Source organism: Gigantopelta aegis, chromosome 1, assembly GCF_016097555.1.
Source record: "Gigantopelta aegis isolate Gae_Host chromosome 1, Gae_host_genome, whole genome shotgun sequence".
Lineage (NCBI taxonomy): Eukaryota > Metazoa > Mollusca > Gastropoda > Neomphalida > Peltospiridae > Gigantopelta > Gigantopelta aegis.
In genome coordinates this window covers 8,876,810-8,899,661 of record NC_054699.1, presented here as the reverse complement: position 1 = coordinate 8,899,661, position 22,852 = coordinate 8,876,810, and the positions used below count along the sequence as shown (strand labels likewise).

The window sequence follows — 22,852 nt, the reverse complement described above, 5'->3', positions numbered from 1 at the left end:
AAATACATGTGTAAATATATTTTAAAAAACCCCATCGCTGCTGCTACACAGTGGGAGGGGGGGGGGGAGCAAATGCCTCTCCCCCGATCGCTGTGCCAGTGCACGTTACTTTCATAAAAACGATATCGGATCTATCATTATAAGCCCACCATGTTTGTAATCATTCATTAATAATTGTTCGCTTAATTCTGTCCCTATTACCATTCCAGACACATTTGTAAAACAGTGTACTTGATTTCTTCAAAAACGTTTTATGTGGATCAGGACGAGCAACGAATAAGTGTGCAAAGAATGGAAGAATTTAAGATTTAATTATAGTTATTTTCCATTAATTGTTAAAGATCTAAATAATATACTTTTATTTTTGATAGCTGTTTTTCAAAATTGAACGAGAACATTTGACACATCTGTAAACAAAAAAAGTATTCCGAGAATTTTAAATGGTTCTTTTGACCAATGCAGCGATATATGAGGACAAAGCGTTTAAATCCAGAACACTGGGCAAAATTTGCGAATGGGCAAACTGACCAGGTGACAAATGTCGTAAGGGCAAATGGCCTGGGTGGGAAGACCCGAACCCCCTGTGCAGAGCATGGACACGCTCCAGAGATTTGTAGGCAAACGAAGATATAAGCTGGTAAGAAATCCGATCAGCAGCTGCTCCCTCATCTTGTCAAGATGTCAGTGATCCTCCATTGTCCCCGGACCAACAAACAGTATACTAGTATATGAAATAAAATAATGATTTAACGATCCATGAATCTTGATGAAATACCTCAGCCTTCAGGAGAGCCAGTCATTCTTTGGCAATACAGCGATTGCATGCAGACAGCAAACCATTCACAAGATTTCTCAGCGTACACGACGCCATGGATAAATTAACGGAGCTTGTCATCTTTGGCTGCTTGGCGTTGATGGCCGTCAACCTGACGACAGTGACTTCGGACGACGACGTACAAACCCAGGCTCAGTACGTGAAGCCAAACTGCTGTGGGATAATGAGGACCACGGAACCGGTGTGTGCAGCAGGCTATCAGACTCTCTGTCGTTCCATGACCAACATGTCCAAGTTCTGCACGTCAGACCCCAAGGATCCGCGTCTTCTCCTGAAGAGCTTTACACGCGAATCGTGCAGAGAAATGAAGGATGCCGCTGCCAGATTCTGTATACTGGAAAATCTGATCCACTTGTGCCACAAAAAGACTACAACTACAACCAAGACGTCTACAACCACCATGCCGTCAACGACGTACGCAACCACCATATCGTCAACGACGCCCACAACCACCATACCGACAACCAAGAAACCAGGTAATGTCTTCAGATTGTTGCTATTGCAACATGTAATGTTAGCCTTGTTAAAAACTAACATGACGTATTAAACACATATTCTTGCTTACAATAATCAATGTCTGTATATTCAATGTAATCTCCAATCATCCGAGCGAGCCTTAGCCGTGACTGTCTTTTTGACGTTAGCGAGTCTGTCTGTGTCTGTCTGTCTCTCTCTCTCTCTCTCTCTCTCTCTCTCTCTCTCTCTCTCTCTCTCTCTCTCTCTCTCTCTCTCTCTCTCTCTCATTTATCGTCCCGCTGATCGCATGTTTCCAGATTAGCATCCTTGAATGACGTTTGTGTTGGACCACAATCAGCTGTTGGACATTGAATGACTGGAAGCCACCGATTTGGATTGTTAGAATCCCGCACAGAGATGCATTCTTTCCCACATATCCAGCCAGTGCACCTCGACTGGTATATTAAAGGACGTGCTGCCAATCGAAAAGAGTAACCCATGAAGTGGCGACAGCAGGTTTCCTCTCTCAATATCTGTGTGGTCCTTAACCATATGTCTGACGCCATATAACCGTAAATAAAATGTGTTCAGTGCGTCGTTAAATAAAACATTGCCTTCCTTCCTTCTTCTCCACAGAAGAGACAATGTTTTCTGTAGCTAAATGTCTCCTCAGAACGACGGCTACGTTTCTCAGTTGGTTCCATTTCAGAGTCAACGTTTTTGGACAAATATCTCTTGATGTGGGTCTTTTTTTTTGTAAACAGAAATACAGTTTCATGACCTTCTAATTGTTCATGCAACCCATCACCTCGGTATTTGCTTCCTTGTACCAATCGTTCTACACTAACAGCTATATAAGTACTAACACCCACCACCACCTTCATCACAGTTCATGCATGTTTTCAAGAAGCAACTTGTAGCAGGCATATTGCAGCATTTATTCAGTTACTTGCAAATAGAAAATATCATTAGCCTCCACTAAGAATATAATAGCATACAGTGAGATGGACATGCATATTTATTAACCTCCGGGTTGTTTAGGTCATTGTATATCCTGCAATGGAATAAATTTCATGTATTATTGTTATTATTATCAATATTCATTGGTATTTTAAGCTGAAAAATAAATCTTTCAGAAGTTTTGGAAAGTAGTTAAATCCTTTCATTTGCCATACTGAAGACCATCTTTAAAATCATGATTATGATTTTGTTTTCGGGCCTTTTTTTCATATTTTTTTTCACAAATGTACCTGGAAACCAATGAAACTTTTATTATAGACCCAATATAATCATATTAATGTGCTTCTAGAATATGAAAACCTGGAGTTTTCCCACAAAAATCAGCCCTCTATGTCCATTATTAGCAAATATATGGCAAAAACCAATATTTCGTGGCGGCAATTTTGAATATAGGTTGTACAACAAATTGCTCAAGGATGACAGCTTGTCACCCGGCTGAAATATGTTCAGGAAGGTCCAGTCTACCAGACACAATGATAAAACATTGCATATACCCTAAAACATGTTTTTCTGTTCTGCCACTGGACTAATCTATCTATCTGTCAAAGCAAAAGTCTGATATAACATATTGGCAGTAAGTTATTGCGAAACCTCTTTAATCGAGGTGGTATACTTTTCCTCAAAGTCGTGAACTAGCTAGTCTATGAATTCTTGGGTGGGTAGGGGGTACAACCTCTAGTGTGGGGTCTGTGACGCAAACATTTTATATGAGTATGATACATTTTTGTCATAGAGAGAGAGAGAGAGAGAGAGAGAGAGAGAGAGAGAGAGAGAGAGAGAGAGAGAGAGAGAGAGAGAGAGAGAGAGAGAGAGAGAGAGAGAGAGTGTGGCTTACATATGATTCGAGACGGAAATTATTATTTTACAGAATTAATTAAAGAACCAATGACAAGATGTTTTCAATTAACTTTTCAAACTTTCTTTGTACACTTAAGCCGTTAGAAGACGGGACATAAGGAATTATCGTACGAAGGAGTTCATCATATACAGACATGATTGAAAACAACTAAACACACATTACTTTATAATAAGATCCTTTGTAACGAATACAATCACGCATTAAAGACATTAGTGTTGGGAGTGGCAGTCCTCCTACAGGTGGTGCAATAGGGATAAAACATGTTACGGATCTCCTAGAGGAGTGGCAGTCCTCATACAGGCGATGCAATGGTGATAAACCATGTTACGGATCTCCTAGATGAGTGGCAGTCCTCTTAAGGCGATGCAATAGGAATAAAACATGTTACGGATCTCCTAGATGAGTGGCAGTCCTACAGGCGGTACAATAGGAATACAACTTGTTACGGATCTCCTAGATGTAGTAATATACAATATAATAACATATGTCATGTATCAATGTTGTCTGTTCTATGCGTAGTAGCAGTGGTCAAATACTTACACAATTTAATTAGCTGTTTTGAATTGTCGCTGGACAGTAGTTGCGTTAATTAAAATGTTGATGTTTATTATAATAAAAATGTTTAATATATTTATCTCTTATGGTATTGTAGAAAGGACACACTAGGACAAAGTGAATATAACTGTGCATGATATAAAGTGTCATAAAATTACATATTTTCTGAAATTCAAATTACAGAAAAAATCAATACATATTTATGAAGACATTCTCTTTCATGATTTGGTCATGATTCACCCGTCGCACGTGCATTTTATGCAGGGCGCACATTTTTGTATTATGCGTGTTTGTTGGCCGCATCATACTCACACACGTTGTTTTTATAAAGTGAAAAAACCACAATGGTTGTTTAACAATTTACTACTCTGAAAAACACTTGTTTTTAAGAGAATACAAAGGTTACGGCATGTCACGGCTTTCCGAAAACCAACGCCTTCACACCGTGGGTATGCTGCAAACAGGAATGGTGCAAAACGAAGTTGTCCGACGTTTTTGAAGTATACCGAAACACCGATAATATCTTTTTGGAGACGTTATCAACAATAGGGCAACACTCAGGACTTGCCACGGGCCGGTCGTCCACGTGTGACGTCACGTTAACAAGATTCAACCATATTGGGCTGGTGCATCTGCGAAATCGGTTCCAAACTCAGTTTAACAGCTTGGACCATTCCTCGGTTAAAACCAATTGGTGCCAGGACCGTACGGAATCGGTTGCTGGAGCTCAGCATCCGGTCCCGACGATCAGCAATACGCCCAATTTTACTTCCACGCCATCGGCAGGCACGCTTAACGTGGTGTCGCCACAACATCGAAGGTTCAGACGACCAGACTGGGACGGTATACTGTTCACAGACGAGTCCAGGTTTCATATGGATAGCTCTGATTGGCGTGCAAGGGTCTACAGGTGACAAGGGGAACGCTTTGTCGACGCTTGTGTTATTCAACGTCATCAGTTTTGAGGCGGGGGAAGTGTGATGGTTTGGGGTGGCATCACATGTCATGGACGGACACATCTTGTAATTGTTAATGGCAGTTTGACTGGTATACGCTAACGGGATGACATCATTCGACCTCACGTTCCACCCTTTGTTCAAGCGCAGGGACGTAACATCTTGTTGCAGCAGGACAATGCCTGCCCACACATCGCACGTGTTGTAACATACTTTTTAAGACAACAGAATAGTGCTGTACTACCCTGGCCGCCTGTTTCTCCAGACCTGTCACCCATTGAACATGTCTGGGATGAAATGGAACGACGGTTACGTCGTGACCAGAATCAGCCGATAATGCTCGCCCAGTTGGGGCAAGCTTTGATTCAGATATGGAACAACATCCCACAAGCTGTTTTCAAACGTCTGGTGTTATCTATGCGTCGGCGTTGCCAAGCCTGTATCAACACTAATGGTGGTCACACACGATACTGACTCTGCGAATTAAATGTTTATACCACCCCTCTTTTAGAGCGTGCCACAGTGCCTAGTGTTAACATGTATGGGTTTTGAAGCTGAATTCTAAATAAGTAAACATGAATAACACTGATTACCAAACATCATGTTGTTATTTTATAAACTAAAAAAATATATACCACTGTTAATGAATGAATGAATGAATGGATGAATGTTTAACGACACCCCAGCACGAAAAATACATCGGCTATTGGGTGTCAAACTATGGTAATGCAAACAAATAAGGTGATGCTCAACATCAATATAAAAATTCAAGATATAAATAAAAACAGTGTGAAGAACTGTGTAAAAATACAAATATGACAGATAGATACTGACTTTTACTCAAAATTTCAATTTGTGCTGTATTGACCATTCTCAAAGAGAATGTTACACCCCTGCACCACGGTGAGGTTACAGCACGCGCAGGGGCCACTGTTAATGATGCACAAAAACTAAAAACATACAACAAAAAAATAAACATAAATCCATCCCACCACGAAACCCACGCATTCAACCCACATACCTAATACAAAAACAAATAAATAAAAGAAAAGAAAGCCACAAAAACAACTAACAAAAAAGATCATACAATAAATAAAACGATATCATTCGCCCTGGGACAGCGCATGGACATGCTCGAGAGATTTGCGAGCAGACGTAAACACAGGCTGGTAAGAGATGGTATCAGCAACTCCCCGCCAAATAAACTCTTATTACGATTTCAGTGGTCCATTGTCATCCGAGTAGCCAATGGTATATATGAAATAAAACAATGATTTATCGATTTACGAATCTTGATAAAATAACTCGCCCATCTGTAGAACAGACAGAGAAACTTTGCAATACAGTGATTACAGAAAGCGTCAGACAAACGACAACTATTCACAAGATTTCTCGGCGTACAAGCCATGGGTAAATTTACGGAGTTTGTCATCTTTGGCTGCCTGGCGTTATTAGCCGCCAACTTGACGACAGCAACATGGTACCAGTCGAGCGAACAGGAAGAAGAAGTGGTGGACTTCGTCATGACGAACTGCTATGGAATAATGTTCACCACATGGCGTGTTTGTATATCGGGCCACCGGGCTGCCTGTCTTTCGCTGATCAACATCGCCATGTTCTGTACTCATCAATACAGCAGTGAGGATCGTCTAATGTTGAGCTTCAGACCCAAATACTGCATGGCACTGGACTCTGCTGCTAAACGTTTCTGCATCTGGAGAAGAGGGGCGTGTTGGCATCTACAACAATTACTCCACTTCTGTCACCGAACTACTACAACCACTACGCCGCCCACAACCACCACGCCGACGACAACGACGCCCACAACCACTGCAACGACGACGACTCAGGCTACAACAACGCCACAAGGTATTGTCTTAAAGAGGCAGTTCTCAGTGTGCCGCTATTGCAACATGTAATGTTTCCCACTGGAGACCTTTTAACGACTAAACTAATTGTCTTGCTTAGAATATCACTGTCTGCATATTCTGAGTGTTTGTAAAAGCTCAAACATTATTTTATGCACTAATACCTTTAAAGGGACAGACCCTAGTTTCAACCCGTGAAAATTAACACTAAGTTTAGTTAAAGGGACAGACCCTAGTTTCAACCCGTGAACATTAACACTAAGTTCAGTTAAAGGGACAGACCCTAGTTTCAACCCGTGAACATTAACACTAAGTTCAGTTAAAGGGACAGACCCTAGTTTCAACCCGTGGAAATTAACACTAAGTTCAGTTAAAGGGACAGACCCTAGTTTCAACCCGTGGAAATTAACACTAAGTTTAGTTAAAGGGACAGACCCTAGTTTCAACCCGTGAACATTAACTCTAAGTTTAGTTAAAGGGACAGACCCTAGTTTCAACCCGTGAACATTAACACTAAGTTTAGTTAAAGGGACAGACCCTAGTTTCAACCCGTGAACATTAACACTAAGTTCAGTTAAAGGGACAGACCCTAGTTTCAACCCGTGAACATTAACACTAAGTTCAGTTAAAGGGACAGACCCCAGTTTCAACCCGTGAACATTAACACTAAGTTTAGTTAAAGGGACAGACCCCAGTTTCAACCCGTGAACATTAACACTAAGTTTAGTTAAAGGGACAGACCCCAGTTTCAACCCGTGAACATTAACACTAAGTTTAGTTAATCTACAAACCTGTATCACATTTGGATAAAGTTACAATTGAGTGAAACATGAGTCTGTGATTTGAAATGGTGAAATACCCTCTAAAAACGGACTAAACTCGACTCCATAACTGTTACTTCTCAGACGCACGTGCGTTTTTTAAAATATGAGAAATGCATTTTGTGAATGTACGGAAATTGATAATCTAAACCATAAAATCTAAGTTAAGTATGATTTCAGTTATCAAAAACGGCTATAATAGTCAAAAATATACCTTAGTGTTTAAAAACTAGAGTATGTCCCTTTAATAATAGATTTCCCTATACCAGTGAAAGAGTGTTGTATACATAGTTATTTAGCAATTTTGTATGTCAGTTTTAACCATAAATTTGTTTCAACCACCATGGATTCGTATATCTTTATTTGACATGTAGAAGCAAATGTTTTCATTCGTGCTAGATTGGCGTTAAGCATGAATTCATTCACTATTTCACTCGGTAATTGATTGGTTCATTCATTAAGCCGTTTATGAATTCCTTCACATTACCGGACACAAAGAAACAATGAATGAATGAATGAATAAATATTTAACGACACCCCAGCACGAAAAATACATCGGCTATTGGGCGTCAAACTATGGTAATGCAAACAAATAAAGTGATGATCAACATCAATATAAAAGTTTATGATTTAAATAAAAACACAGTGTAAAGAACTGTGCAAAAATACAAATATCACAGATAGATACTGACTTTTATTCAAAACTCTAATTGTATATGGAAGAAAACAAGGGGATTTGTGCTGTATTGGCCATTCTCAAAGAGAATGTTACACCCCTGCACCACGGTGAGGTTACAGCACGCGCAGGGGCAAAGAAACAAAGTAATGTTCAGTTAGTTTGTAGTTATACAACTACCAATGAAATATCCACTGAACGTTTTGATCTTGTAGAATCTGTCAATCAGAATAGCAGAGCATGCTTTGGTTGTTTCACTTATTCTTAGGGTGTTTAGCTTTCAAAATCAGTCTCTCTCTCTACAATTTAATGTTGTATATTGTGGGTGATGAATTTAGAAACAGAAAAAGTCATTAAAAAGAGCAAATCGAACGTGCGGAGAAGATGGGGGTCATGGAGCCTGTGTAATCCCCCTTTGGATCGGCCAATGGTATGAGAGTCTGGCACGAACTGAGCTAATATGAATACTGACTTGATATTTACTGTTCAAACAGGAGCACTCTGTGTCTTTATGTTAATACTACTCTGCGAAGAGCAACCGGCGATATCAGCCAATGTGCACATGATGAGCGTACTTGAACTTTAAGCAAAACGTCTATACATAGAGATTCAGAACGACGTTTGGCCTTCATACACAGCTGTATGATAAAAGGGATGACTTCACCTTTTTTCTTGTAGAGAAGTCGCTTTGTAAGGGTTATAGTATGTAAGGATCCCGAAAGCCTTCAAAACGGTTTATGGTAGATATGACACATCACTGACTAAAATAATGTCTGACGCAGTACCCTATTTTGACCATGTACATACCTTTTCATGTTTTTGGTGAAAATCCTGTACATTTCGACTATGGACTTGATAGCTGTAGTTGTGCACATCATGGGTGTCACCGGTGGGGCAGGGTATGGACTTGATAGCTGTAGGTTGTGCACATGGTGGGTGTCATCGGTAGGCAGGGTATGCTCGTCTTTCGCGAACACCTGATATCATCATTGTATTTTAACTGACTCTTCAGTGCAGGCCATCACAGCTGTATATATTCCATTGACCTCTATCCTGTGTACTGGGATCGATCTCCATCCGTGGGCCCATTGGGCTATTTCTCGTTCCAACCAGTGCACCACGACTGGTATATCTGTTAGGGGAATGGCTGTTACGGATCTCCTAGGGGAGTGGCTGTTACGGACGTTACAGATCTCCTAGGGGAGTGGCTGTTACGGATCTCTTAAGGGAGCGACTGATACAGATCTCCTAGGGGAGTGGCTGTTATGGATCTCCTAGGGAGTGGCTGTTACGGATCACCTAGGGGAGTGGCTGTTACGGATCACCTAGGGGAGTGGCTGTTACGGATCTCCTAGGGGAGTGGCTGTTACGGATCTCCTAAGGGAGCGACTGATACAGATCTCCTAGGGGAGTGGCTGTTATGGATCTCCTAGGGGAGTGGCTGTTACGGATCACCTAGGGGAGTGGCTGTTACGGATCACCTAGGGGAGTGGCTGTTACGGATCACCTAGGGGAGTGGCTGTTACGGATCTCCTAGGGGAGTGGCTGTTACGGATCACTTAGGGGAGTGGTTGTTACGGATCTCCTAGGGGAATGGCTGTTACGGATCTCCTAAGGGAGCGACTGATACAGATCTCCTAGGGGAGTGGCTGTTATGGATCTCCTAGGGAGTGGCTGTTACGGATCACCTAGGGGAGTGGCTGTTACGGATCTCCTAGGGGAGTGACTGTTACGGATGTCCTAGGGGAGTGGCTGTTACGGATCATCTAGGAGAGTGGTTGTTACGGATCTCCTAGGGGAGTGGCTGTTACAAATCTCCTAGGGGAATGGCTGTTACGGATCTCCTAGGGGAGTGGCTGTTACGGATCACTTAGGGGAGTGGCTGTTACGGATCTCCTAGGGGAGTGGCTGTTACGGATCTCCTAGGGGAGTGACTATTACGAATGTCCTAGGGGAGTGGCTATTACGGATCTCCTAGGGGAGTGGCTGTTACGGATCACCTAGGGGAGTGGCTGTTACGGATCTCCTAAGGGAGTGGCTGTTTCGGATCTCCAAAGGGAGTGGCTGTTACGGATCACCAAGGGGAGTGGCTGTTACGGATCTCCTAGGGGAGTGACTGTTACGGATGTCCTAGGGGAGTGGCTGTTACGGATCACCTAGGGGAGTGGCTGTTACGGATCTCCTAGGGGAGTGGCTGTTACAAATCTCCTAGGGGAGTGGCTGTTACGGATCTCCTAGGGGAGTGGTTGTTACGGATCTCCTAGGGGAGTGGCTGTTACGGATCACCTAGGGGAGTGGCTGTTACGGATCTCCTAAGGGAGTGGCTGTTTCGGATCTCCAAAGGGAGTGGCTGTTACGGATCACCTAGGGGAGTGGCTGTTACGGATCACCTAGGGGAGTGGCTGTTACGGATGTCCTAGGGGAGTGGCTGTTACGGATCATCTAGGAGAGTGGCTGTTACGGATCACCTAGGGGAGTGGCTGTTACGGATGTCCTAGGGGAGTGGCTGTTACGGATCACCTAGGGGAGTGGCTGTTACGGATCTCCTAGGGGAGTGGCTGTTACGGATCTCCTAGGGGAGTGGCTGTTACGGATCTCCTAGGGGAGTGGCTGTTACGGATCACTTAGGGGAGTGGCTGTTACGGATCTCCTAGGGGAGTGGCTGTTACGGATCACCTAGGGGAGTGGCTGTTACGGATCTCCTAGGGGTGTGGCTGTTACGAATGTCCTAGGGGAGTGGCTGTTACGGATCTCCTAGGGGAGTGGCTGTTACGGATCACCTAGGGGAGTGGCTGTTACGGATCTCCTAAGGGAGTGGCTGTTACGGATCACCTAGGGGAGTGGCTGTTACGGATCTCCTAGGGGAGTGGCTGTTACGGATCTCCTAGGGGAGTGGCTGTTACGGATCTCCTAGGGGAGTGGCTGTTACGGATCACCTAGGGGAGTGGCTGTTTCGGATCTCCAAAGGGAGTGGCTGTTAGTGGCTGTTACGGATCACCTAGGGGAGTGGCTGTTACGGATCTCCTAGGGGAGTGGGGAGTGGCTGTTACGGATCTCCTAGGGGAGTGGCTGTTACGGATCTCCTAGGGGAGTGGCTGTTACGGATCACCTAGGGAGTGGCTGTTACGGATCTCCTAGGGGAGTGGCTGTTACGGATCTCCTAGGGGAGTGGCTGTTACGGATCTCCTAGGGGAGTGGCTGTTACGGATCACCTAGGGAGTGGCTGTTACGGATCTCCTAGGGGAGTGGCACGAGCACCTGATAGTGGATCATGGAAGCAATCACAAGTTTGCTTAAGATATCCTTTCGACTGCCTTGTGCAGATATACTATCTTGATCACGGAATATGGTTTTATCATTCTAAATTTATATACCAGTCATGGTGCACTGGCTGGAACGAGAAATAACCCAATGAGACCGCCGTCTGGGATCGATCCTAGACAGACCGCACATCGAGCTACGGTCTCGTCAGGTCATAGGTTTTAACGTGCAAGCTGCTGTAACCCACACTGGGCTACGTCACGCGCGTTTCTTTTATTCCTTCGCGCAACACGCTGGACCGGGATCATTAATAACACATTCCGCTCTCATTTAACTCTTCTAATCGTAATCCGTTGTGTGTATATTAAATTGCAAATATATATTAATGAGTCTGTCTGGTCGACGTCATAATGAACAAGGCAAGCTGACAAACAAATAAACGAGGAACATTACTAGATACGATTTGTTTCCAATAACTAATGAATTGTTCACCGATATTTCGCAATCAAATCGATTGTGACATTATAATTACACTGTAACTAGTTTTTAATTAAATACGTTTTACCACCATTTATCAGTAACAGGGCTGGGCCAGCCTGGTACACGCACGCACACATACATACAGAACAGATAATATCTAGCAGTTCCAGTATAATGGAAGTATGTGATATTTTTCAGATCACATACTTCGATAATTTGATAACTTTGCAAAGTAGATTTAAACTAATAGAGGTCACAGCACTGCGTTTATTGACATTCAAGCAAACCTACTACGGTTATACTCCACAACAAAAACGTTTCAATAGCAACTTTACACTGCAAGCTGTCCCGCGTTCAGACCCCCCCCCCCCCCCACTAAGCACTAGTGTTTATTATCATGTAACGATATCCAAAATGACACCTAACAAAACCATAAGTAGTATAAGGGCCTCTACAGTGCCATGACCTACTTTCCGTGACCTTGACCTTGGTGTCTAGCCTTGGTTTGAGTCATAGTGGTGTGGTCTACTAGGGTGAACGCTCGCCCGTGTCCCTGACCGACTTAGGTTGGTACTGATGTCCTTGGACTGGCCCTGACCGATTTGTTTAGCATTGACCGACTTAGAAGGCAGTGACTGATATACCTGGGCAGGTGTGCGACCTTGGTGTAAGTCATAGCCTTGACGTACTTGGTGTGTGACTCATCGCCTAGCCTTGACAGGGATGGTGTAGGATCCCAAATTGCTACTAATGGGAAAGTGCAGCGGCTTTCCTCTCTAAAACTGTCAGAAGTATGTTTCACATCCAATAGCCGATGATTAATAAATCGAGATGCTCTAGTGGTGTCGTTAACCTACCACTTCTAAGGACTGCCCGACGCGAGGTAGTGTATTTAATTTTAGCGCGCTGAATGATGAATGGTTATCACTGTTTACATCCGGCAAGTGATGGTATCTTGTGTTGTCAGTCTCTAAATAAAATACTCTACGGAACTTCTACAAGTTACGTTCTCAAAGTCTGGCAGAAAGACGAAATGATTGAAATAGGTGAAAAAAGGAATTCTCGTTCTACACTATCTGATAGCGCATTCACAAGATTATTATGAACTGACCTATTTCGTCGCTTCATCCCGCGAGCGCACACACACCCACACACATATATATGGTTTAAATGACAAGCTTTGCCAATATCTCGGTAGCTCAGTCTTTAGCGTAGTCGACTTGAGCGTGAAAGGTACGTCGTTCGTATCTCATGTGGTAGAATTGTTTTTTTCTATTATTATTTTTTAAATTAGTTTATTTATTTATTTATTTATTTGTTTTTATTTTATTTATTTATTTGTTTATTTATTTATTATGTTCAAGCAGAACCCAATACAAGCATCCTCTAATAACCCTGTGTGGACGGGACGTAGCTCAGTGTTCCCTTGATGTGCGGTAGGTCTGGGATCGATCCCCGTCGGTGGGCCCATTGGGCTATATCCAGCCAGTGCTCCACAACTGGACAACGACTGTGGTATGTGCTATCCTGCCTGTAGGAAGTGCAAATAAAAGATCCCTTGCTGCTAATCGGAAAGAGTAGCCCATGAAGTGGCGACAGCGAGTTTCCTCTCAAAATCTGTGTGGTCCTTAACCATATGTCTGACGCCATATAACCGTAAATAAAATGTGTTGAGTGCGTCGTTAAATAAAACATTTCTTTCTTTCCTCAATCAATATCTGTGTGGTCCTTAACCATATGTCCGTATAACCGTAAATAAAATGTGTTGAGTAAATAAAAGATTTCCTTCCTCGTAAAATAAAGATTAATTGAATACAAATATTTATTTTTAGTATTTTGTTTTAGTCATAGGGAAAGAAAGACATATTTGTCTCGAAGAAAGGAATGTTTGTTAAGAAGAAAGGCATATGCGTTAAGGAGAAGAAAGGAAATTTGTTAAGGAGAAGAAAGGGATGTTTGTTAAGGGAAGAAAGGAATGTGTGTGTGTGTGTGTGTGTGTGTGTGTGTGTGTGTGTGTGTGTGTGTGTGTGAAACATCCCCAACCCACTTCTTTGAAGAAAGAACGCGTGACTGCAACTCAACCCTCCAACCTAACCTATGATCTTTTAATTGCATTTTAAACACAAGTATTTCCCTAGAGTACAAGCCTTTTTACAGGGCTTTTTAATTACCAAATGGGTAAATACAGTGGTCGATCTAGGATCGATCCCCGTCGGTGGCCCATTAAGCTATAGCCAACCAGTGTATTATGTCTGGTATATCAAAGGTCGTGGTATGTTCTGTCTTGTACACACAGCTCTTGCTACTATAAAGTAGCGGTAGAAATATCCAATCACAAATCTAGTCATAGAGTAAAAAACACAAAAAACAAACGCAATGGTTTGGTTTTTAATTTTTTTATTTCTAAATTACAATCACTGGTCTCTCTAGAGACAACTACACATGAAATGGACACACATTGGGTTACATCGAGAGGCCTTTATGGCGACATGTGAATAATATGAGTGTTCATTTCTCTTCATCATCGTCGTCCTCCTCATCGTGGGTATCGTCGTCGTCTTGTTCATCCAAATATTCGCCGATCCATGAACGATACTGATTTAATTTACAACGAATCTGTGGTCTCACATCTTTGTCTGGATTCACAAACTGTAAAATTTTCCTGGTGTTGGGACCTTTGTCAAAGTAATGCATATATGTCAGAAAGCGAGAGTACGTGTCTTTAACTAACTTCCATTGCAATGTCTTCATGTTTCTTTCAATGGCATCTTGGGACATGTTTTTTTCTTCGTAGCGTTTCCTCTTGCTTTGGAGATAGTCACGATTGATGTCGCATTCACGTTCCACCATGAGAAGAATGCCTTCGTTTTCCAGGTCGGGCGACGGCTCTTCTTCTTTTCCATTTCCCTTTTCGCACGTTTTCACGTGTCGCTGCAAGTCGCTTCCGTCTTTAAAGACCAGACCACACGTATCGCAAGACTGCATCCTCTTGACTTTTTTCAGATAGGGTTCTACCTCATCATCTTCTTCGTCGTCACTTTCGTAGGCGGGTATGCCTGGTAGTTTTCTCTTGAATGCGCCCCTTTGCATAATTTGCAGGTAGAGCTCTTTCTTCGACAGTGGTTGCACGTCTTCTGAGACATTCGCCGTTACGCTCGTGCTTTTATACCATTCGGACGGCCCCGTCTCTAAACCATTAGGCCGAAGACGCCAATGTTCGGGTATGGTCGGTTTCAAGTCCACCAAGAGATGTCCGTAGGGCCTGTGGGTAGCTTCCTCAAACTGATGCATGAAATGACTAGTGTTTTCCGGATACATCTGCCGTGCCAAAGTCAGAACTTGCTGCTTGTCGATGGGGTTGTTGAACAGCGCTAGATAATGGCAGTTTCTTCTCTGTGTCGGGTCCTTGCTGTGATACAGGTTCTGGTTGATAGCGATGACGGATAAGTTTCTGTGATGACTTCCTTCTGTGAACAGGTCGGTGATCCTTGGGTCTTTATTAGCCATACACATCAGGTCGTCCAACACGATGAGATTTCTAACTCTGGGATCCAAATAACGATCCTTTTCCAAATTCTCAGGTATACCTTGAACAAATTTCACTCGAGCAACCTTTTTGATCATATCATAGAGGGGTTGCCATCGTTTGTAGAGCCAGATGATGCGCTGGGGAGGCGGCTGGATTTTACCATCTCTCAACAATTTGTATACCAAAAATGTCTTTCCACATGACGTGGGTCCCGACACGATCATGGTGAAGGGATGTAGCAATCTTAGGGGATGCTGCTGCTGTGGTGGTGGTGGTGGTGGCTGCTGCTGTGGTGGTGGTGATGGCGGTGGCTGCTGCTGTGGTGGTGGCTGCTGTGGTGGTGATGGTGGTGGTGGCTGCTGTGGTGGTGGTGGTTGCTGCTGTGGTGGTGGTGGTGGTGGTGGTGGTAGACCTTTAGCATGTTTTTGTTGAAAATGTCTTAACACGGCGTCTCTCCTCGAGAATGTGAAACCACATTCTGAACATGTGCTCTGCATGACGACTCTAAATGAAATGACGATATCTGACCCACATAGTTCCTTTTATAGCTTATTTAGAAATGCTTCTGCAGTTTCGGGGCTTTCCAACCCGTACCACTTTGTAGTTGTTGTTGTTGTTTCCGTTTCAGATCGGCTTTGGCTTGCTCTACCACTTGTTGTGTTGGGGAGACCATGACGACTTTGGGTGTCGGGGACTTGTTCTGTTCCTCTTTTTCTTTTTTCCACGTGGGATCGTAGAGTTCTAGACATCGATCCACACTGTACATGATCTGACTTTCCCCACCACGTTGAATTTCGAAGTGAGGTTGAAGTTTACCTTGTGCCTGCAGTTTATAGAAACGGGTCCACTTATCCACGTCGGGTACATATAACTTGTACTGGTCTGACATGTTGCTCCTCTCAAAGTTCTACCTCAAATGACGAGTTTTCCAAAACTATTTTACTTATATACCGTATGACGCATAAAGATATGGTACAGGAATGTTTGAATGTGTGTGATACGTATGACCAGTGTCCCTCCTCCCAAGCACAAAACTCATCGTGCGAGCTCTCAAAAAACATCGTTACCAAAATATTACCCTTTACCAGTGTTACTACCATAGGGACACGTCCAGAGACACACTCATGGACCCAGGACATAAATAAGAAAGCAAAACCTGTTATTCACGGTTTTATTCACAACATACAACATGAAAACATAGCACACAAGTGTCTAAAACATTTAATGTCTGAACAGGTTGTTCACATAAGGACATCTTGGAGAGAGTCTGTAATGTTCCATCACTGGGTCGTCTGTCTTCTTCCATCGGTAGACGCGAAGTCCGCAACAGTAACAGGTGATGGCATCGTGGTCTCTCGTGTAGTAGAAACCGGCCTTGGCAAGTTCTTTTGGTTGTTGACGTAATTGTATGGGCCACCGAGCATACGTCAGCATCCGGGCATAGAAATGTCTCATTTCGGGACGATGACAGAACACGTAACGTCTCGAATAGCAATCTTCCTCACAGGCAGCATCTGTTTCACAGGCAGCATCCGTCTGATCTGTGGGTTCATCCACGAGTTCGCCATCTTCAGTTCCAACCCCAATGTCACGTGTAGCATCCGTTTGATCCGTATAATGAATACTCTTCTTCTTCTCATCTTGTTTGGTAGTCACTCTTTTACATTTGATTGTATGTCTTTCTGAACATTTGCAGACCAAGACGTCGTCCTCGTCGCTACTGCTGCTGCTGCTACTAACACTGCTCGAATATCCCGATGTCATTTTCTTCGTACCAGAATATCTTCAAACTCCAAAGCAAAAATAGATCTCGTTCACAGAACTTTCGGCAAGCGAATGACGCTACTAACAAAACACCCCTTTTTATATCTAAATACGAGCCTACATAGGTCAAGGCCAGTCGTAAGTAGGCCAAGGACAATAGTCTGGGGGACAGTCCAAGGGCACAACGGAACTAGTCTAAGTAGGTCAGGGCATGACTCATACCAAGGCCAGACACCTGCCAAGTATGCCAAGGTCGGTCCCTGACTCACACCAAGGCCAGACACCTGCCAAGTGTGCCAAGGTCGTTCTTTCTTCAAAGCAATGGGCTGGGGATGTTTCACACACACACACACACACACACACACACACACACACACACACACACATTCCTTTCTTCTTCTTAACAAACATCCCTTTCTTCTCCTTAACGCATATGCCTTTCTTCTTAACAGACATTCCTTTCTTCGAGACAAATATGTCTTTCTTTCCCTATGACTAAAACAAAATACTAAAAATAAATATTTGTATTCAATTAATCTTTATTTTACGAGGAAGGAAATCTTTTATTTACTCAACACATTTTATTTACGGTTATACGGACATAATGGTTAAGGACCACACAGATATTGATTGAGGAAAGAAAGAAATGTTTTATTTAACGACGCACTCAACACATTTTATTTACGGTTATATGGCGTCAGACATATGGTTAAGGACCACACAGATTTTGAGAGGAAACCCGCTGTCGCCACTATATGGGCTACTCTTCCGATTAGCAGCAAGGGATCTTTTATTTGCACTTCCCACAGGCAGGATAGCACATACCACGGTCGTTGTCCAGTTGTGGAGCACTGGCTGGATATAGCCCAATGGGCCCACCGACGGGGATCGATCCCAGACCTACCGCACCTCAAGGGAACACTGAGCTACGTCCCGTCCACACAGGGTTATTAGAGGATGCTTGTATTGGGTTCTGCTTGAACATAATAAATAAATAAACAAATAAATAAATAAAATAAAAACAAATAAATAAATAAACTAATTTAAAAAATAATAATAGAAAGAAACAATTCTACCACATGAGATACGAACGACGTACCTTTCACGCTCAAGTCGACTACGCTAACGAATGAGCTACCGAAATATTGGCAAAACCTGTCATTTAAACCATATATATGTGTGGGTGTGTGTGCGCTCGCGGGATGAAGCGACGAAATAGGTCAGTTCATAATAATCTTGTGAATGCGCTATCAGATAGTGTAGAACGAGAATTCCTTTTTTCATCTATTTCAATCATTTCGTCTTTCTGCCAGACTTTGAGAACTTAACTTCTAGAAGTTCCATAGAGTATTTTATTTAGAGACTGACAACACAAGATACCATCACTTACCGGATGTAAACAGTGATAACCATTCATCATTCAGCGCGCTAAAATTAAATACACTACCTCGCGTCGGGCAGTCCTTAGAAGTGGTAGGTTAACGACACCACTAGAGCATCTCGATTTATTAATCATCGGCTATTGGATGTGAAACATACTTCTGACAGTTTTAGAGAGAAAAGCGCTGCACTTTCCCATTAGTAGCAATTTGGGATCCTACACCATCCCTGTCAAGGCTAGGCGATGAGTCACACACCAAGTACGTCAAGGCTATGACTTACACCAAGGTCGCACACCTGCCCAGGTATACCAGTCACTGCCTTCTAAGTCGGTCAATGCTAAACAAATCGGTCAGGGCCAGTCCAAGGACATCAGTACCAACCTAAGTCGGTCAGGACCAGTCCAAGGACATCAGTACCAACCTAAGTCGGTCAGGGACACGGGCGAGCGTTCACCCTAGTAGACCACACCACTATGACTCACACCAAGGCCAGACACCAAGGTCAAGGTCACGGAAAGTAGGTCATGGCACTGTACTGGCCCTTATACTACTACCATACATGTAATGCACAATATATAAAACCATAAAAGATATAAAAACATAATTATATAGAAGAGCAATCGTGTTTGAAAAAATTGTTCTTAAATATATTTAAACTAGTACATTTTTTAACATCATTAGGTAAACTCTTCCAGATACCAACTCCAAAAAATTGAAAGCTTTTGTTGTAGTGCTCTATTTTTGGTCGGGGAGCTAACATATTTCCATCATCAATGGGGCGATGTTCATAAACTGATGATATTGGATTGAACAGGTCTCTGAGGTACTGAGGAGTAAGTCCGTTTAGTGCTTTATATACAAGAATGACTCTTCTGTTTATTTTTAGCAACTTTAGTTAATGAAAAAGTAAATATGTTGGATTATCAGGTGATTTGTCAAAAATAGTACGTGCTGTTCAGTTTTGTAATTTATTTATTCTTTGTAAGTCTAATTTAGAACAATTTTCCCATATAGTCAAACAGTAATCGAAACATTAAAGGGACAGACCCTAGTTTCAACCCGTGAACATTAACACTAAGTTAGTTAAAGGGACAGACCCTAGTTTCAACCCGTGAAAATTAACACTAAGTTTAGTTAAAGGGACAGACCCTAGTTTCAACCCGTGAAAATTAACACTAAGTTTAGTTAAAGGGACAGACCCTAGTTTCAACCCGTGAAAATTAACACTAAGTTTAGTTAAAGGGACAGACCCTAGTTTCAACCCGTGAAAATTGACACTAAGTTTAGTTAAAGGGACAGACCCTAGTTTCAACCCGTGAAAATTGACACTAAGTTTAGTTAAAGGGACAGACCCTAGTTTCAACCCGTGAAAATTAACACTAAGTTTAGTTAATTTATAAACCTGAAACACATTTGGATAAAGTTCCAATTGAGTGAAACATGAGTCTGTGACTTTGAAATGGTAAAATACTCTCAAAAAGGACTAAAACTCGACTCCATATATAACTGTTACATCTCAGAAGCACGTGCGTTTTTAAACATATGAGAAATGCATTTTATGATATTAAAAACAAAGACACTTCGAATGTACGGAAATTGATAATCTAAACCATAAAATCTAAGTAAAGTATGATTTCAGTTATCAAAAACGGCTATAGTAGTCAAAAATATACCTTAGTGTTTAAAAACTAGGGTATGCCCCTTTAATAATAAAGTATTCTAATATTTAGAGGAAGATACTTATTTAGTTTTGATAGCAGAGTTATTTTTGAAGTTAGCGCTTTACACACCTTGTCGACATGTGTCCCCATTTGAAGAAAAATCCAAATTTTGTGATAAATCCTTATAGTTAACAACGAAACACTGTGATATTATCCCCCAATTCATAGAATCTATCACCGTTGTGAGGTATAGATAAGGCAATTCCAACCCGAGGGACAAAATGTTTAAAACAAAACATTTTGACCTGAGGATTGGAATTGCCTTATTTATACCTCACAACAGAGATTGATTTTTTTCCATGCCCATTTAATTATAGTAACAAAAGATTAATTTTGTAAACTACGGTTTGTTTATTGTAGAACGATTCATAAACATTTCACCTGCAAACTCCTTTAATCATACGCGGAAAAATATAGTCCTCATTATGCAACGACATAAAAATGTAACAATTTACAAATAAATATAAAGTTGAAAATATTAATTGTTTAAATATTTTTAAAACAATGATACAACGTTAAGTGGCAAACAGAATTCTGGAAAACATGAGTTATGACGTCAATCGTCGTAAAACATGAGTTATGACGTCACGCGTATGTAGAAATCGTCTAGCCTTCGGGTCAGACAGATTTATCAAGCCCTAGGGTCGGACAGATTTTTCTAGCACCGTGCAAACGCTGTATAACCCTGTCCAGTGGGCAAGAATGGTTTATTCTTCATGGCCCATGAGAATTATTTCAAGGAATATATATAATTTTCACCATCAGATTTCAGGAATTTTCAGGAATTACACATATTTCCTGAGTGAATCAGATCTTACACATATTTCCTGAAATTTTCAGTATTTATACATATTTCCTGTAATATATATATATATATATATATATATATTTTGTTTTTTGTTTTTTAAAAACCCCCATTAAAAACCCCCCAAACAAATCGGCTCACAAGTTAAAAGTAATAATAATAAAAAATAAAATTCAAATAAAAAAACCCAGTCAGTTTGATTTTACTAACATATTACATGTATATAGTTCTGTAAAGGGACATTCCTGAGTTTGCTGCAATTTGTAAGATGTTATCGACTAACAGAAACTTTTCATCGATTGTAGTTACATTTTTTTTTTCCTGCATACAATATTAGTGGCTGTATATTAAACGTGTTTCTCATCATTCTAATACTTCTACTAGGTTAAATTTCATTTTATTTCCTAAAATATATATACTTTTTGTACGTACGAAATTATTTGAAAACAAAATCCAGTTTGGGCTTCTTACAAATATTAAGACGACTAGAAACACATGAATATACAGACACTGATATTCTAAACAAGAAAATATATTTAATGTGTTTAATCGTAGAAATATTTTATTAGTCGGAAACATCTTATGCTGTAAAAACAATGATGTCGTATACCATATTGTTTTGTTTTTGTAGTGTGTACAGCTCCAAATACGTGTTTGAAGCCTGACTGTGACCCAGCAAATCTACGTCCGCAATATACGTGCGCCAACAACAACGTTTGTTGCGAAATACGGCGTATCAGGGGTGTCGTCAAAACCTCGAGACCATGATAATCTGCTGCCGGGAAATTAAACTATGCTTAACAAAGCATGCTCTATTATCTGCTTATTAAATACTGTGAAATCATTATTTTTGTTTGTGGTGATCTACGTTTCGTGTAATTCCTGCATTAGTGTACCACGACTGGTATATCAAAGGCCGTGGTATGTGCTATGCAAAGTAAAGTAAAGTTTGTTTTATTTAACGATGCCACTAGAGCACATTGATTTATTATCTTATCATCGGCTATTGGACGTCAAACATAAGGTCATTCTGACACTGTTTTTAAGAGGCTACACTTTTAAGACAGGCAGCAAGGGATCTTTTATTTGCGCTTCCCACAGGCAGGATAGCACAAACCATGGCCTTTGTTGAACCAGTTATGGATCACTGGTCGGTGCAAGTGGTTTACACCTACCCATTGAGCCTTGCGGAGCACTCACTCAGGGTTTGGAGTCGGCATCTGGATTAAAAATCCCATGCCTCGACTGGGATCCGAACCCAGTACCTACCAGCCTGTAGACCGATGTCCTAACCACGATGCCACCGAGGCCGGTCTGTCTGTGGAATGGTGCATTTAAAAGATCCCTTGCTACTATTGAAAAAAAGAGTAGCGGGTTTTCTCTCTAAGACCATAGTTTTTCACCACCAGACGCATTGTTTGACACCCAACAAGCTGATAATAAATAAATCAATGTGCTTTAGTGGTTTCGTTAAATAAAACAAATGTTTTTCGTGTACAATTTCGACCCACAAATTTAAGTTCCCAACGAAATGTGGGTTAAATAAATGAATGGATGTTTAACGACACCCCAGCACGAACATTACATCGGCTATTGAGGGTCAAATTGCGACAGGGTTGGGGATCGAAAGGGTCACGTGATCAATGACAGGAAAGACGTCTTTCACGATTGCTCTTGACTTATATCGAATTTTCATTGAAAACTGTGATTTAACACAAGCAAAAGCTGTATATGAGGTTTATGATCTACATGACACTATAATGTAAGTAAAATTTGTGAAGTTTAATTTGACATTTTGAAGATATATCGTTACTTTGAAAATACAACGTACTGAACATTCCAATACTGCTTAACCTGTTATGAA

At 41.6% G+C, this 22,852-nt stretch overlaps 1 protein-coding gene across 2 annotated transcripts; it reads left to right on the top strand.

Moving 5' to 3' along the window:
• The first annotated feature begins 821 nt into the window (after positions 1-821).
• Positions 822-21,833, top strand: LOC121388333 (salivary glue protein Sgs-3-like). 2 transcript variants are annotated; one of them, XM_041519736.1, is made up of 2 exons: positions 822-1,311; positions 21,620-21,833. In XM_041519736.1, the coding sequence occupies exons 1-2, from the start codon at positions 870-872 to the stop codon at positions 21,754-21,756; spliced, it is 579 nt and encodes a 192-aa protein (XP_041375670.1). In that variant the 5' UTR covers positions 822-869; the 3' UTR covers positions 21,757-21,833. The 2 variants fall into 2 exon arrangements, with proteins under 2 accessions (XP_041375670.1, XP_041375598.1); XM_041519664.1 differs by lacking the exon at positions 822-1,311 and adding an exon at positions 6,043-6,550.
• The last annotated feature ends 1,019 nt before the right edge of the window (positions 21,834-22,852 follow it).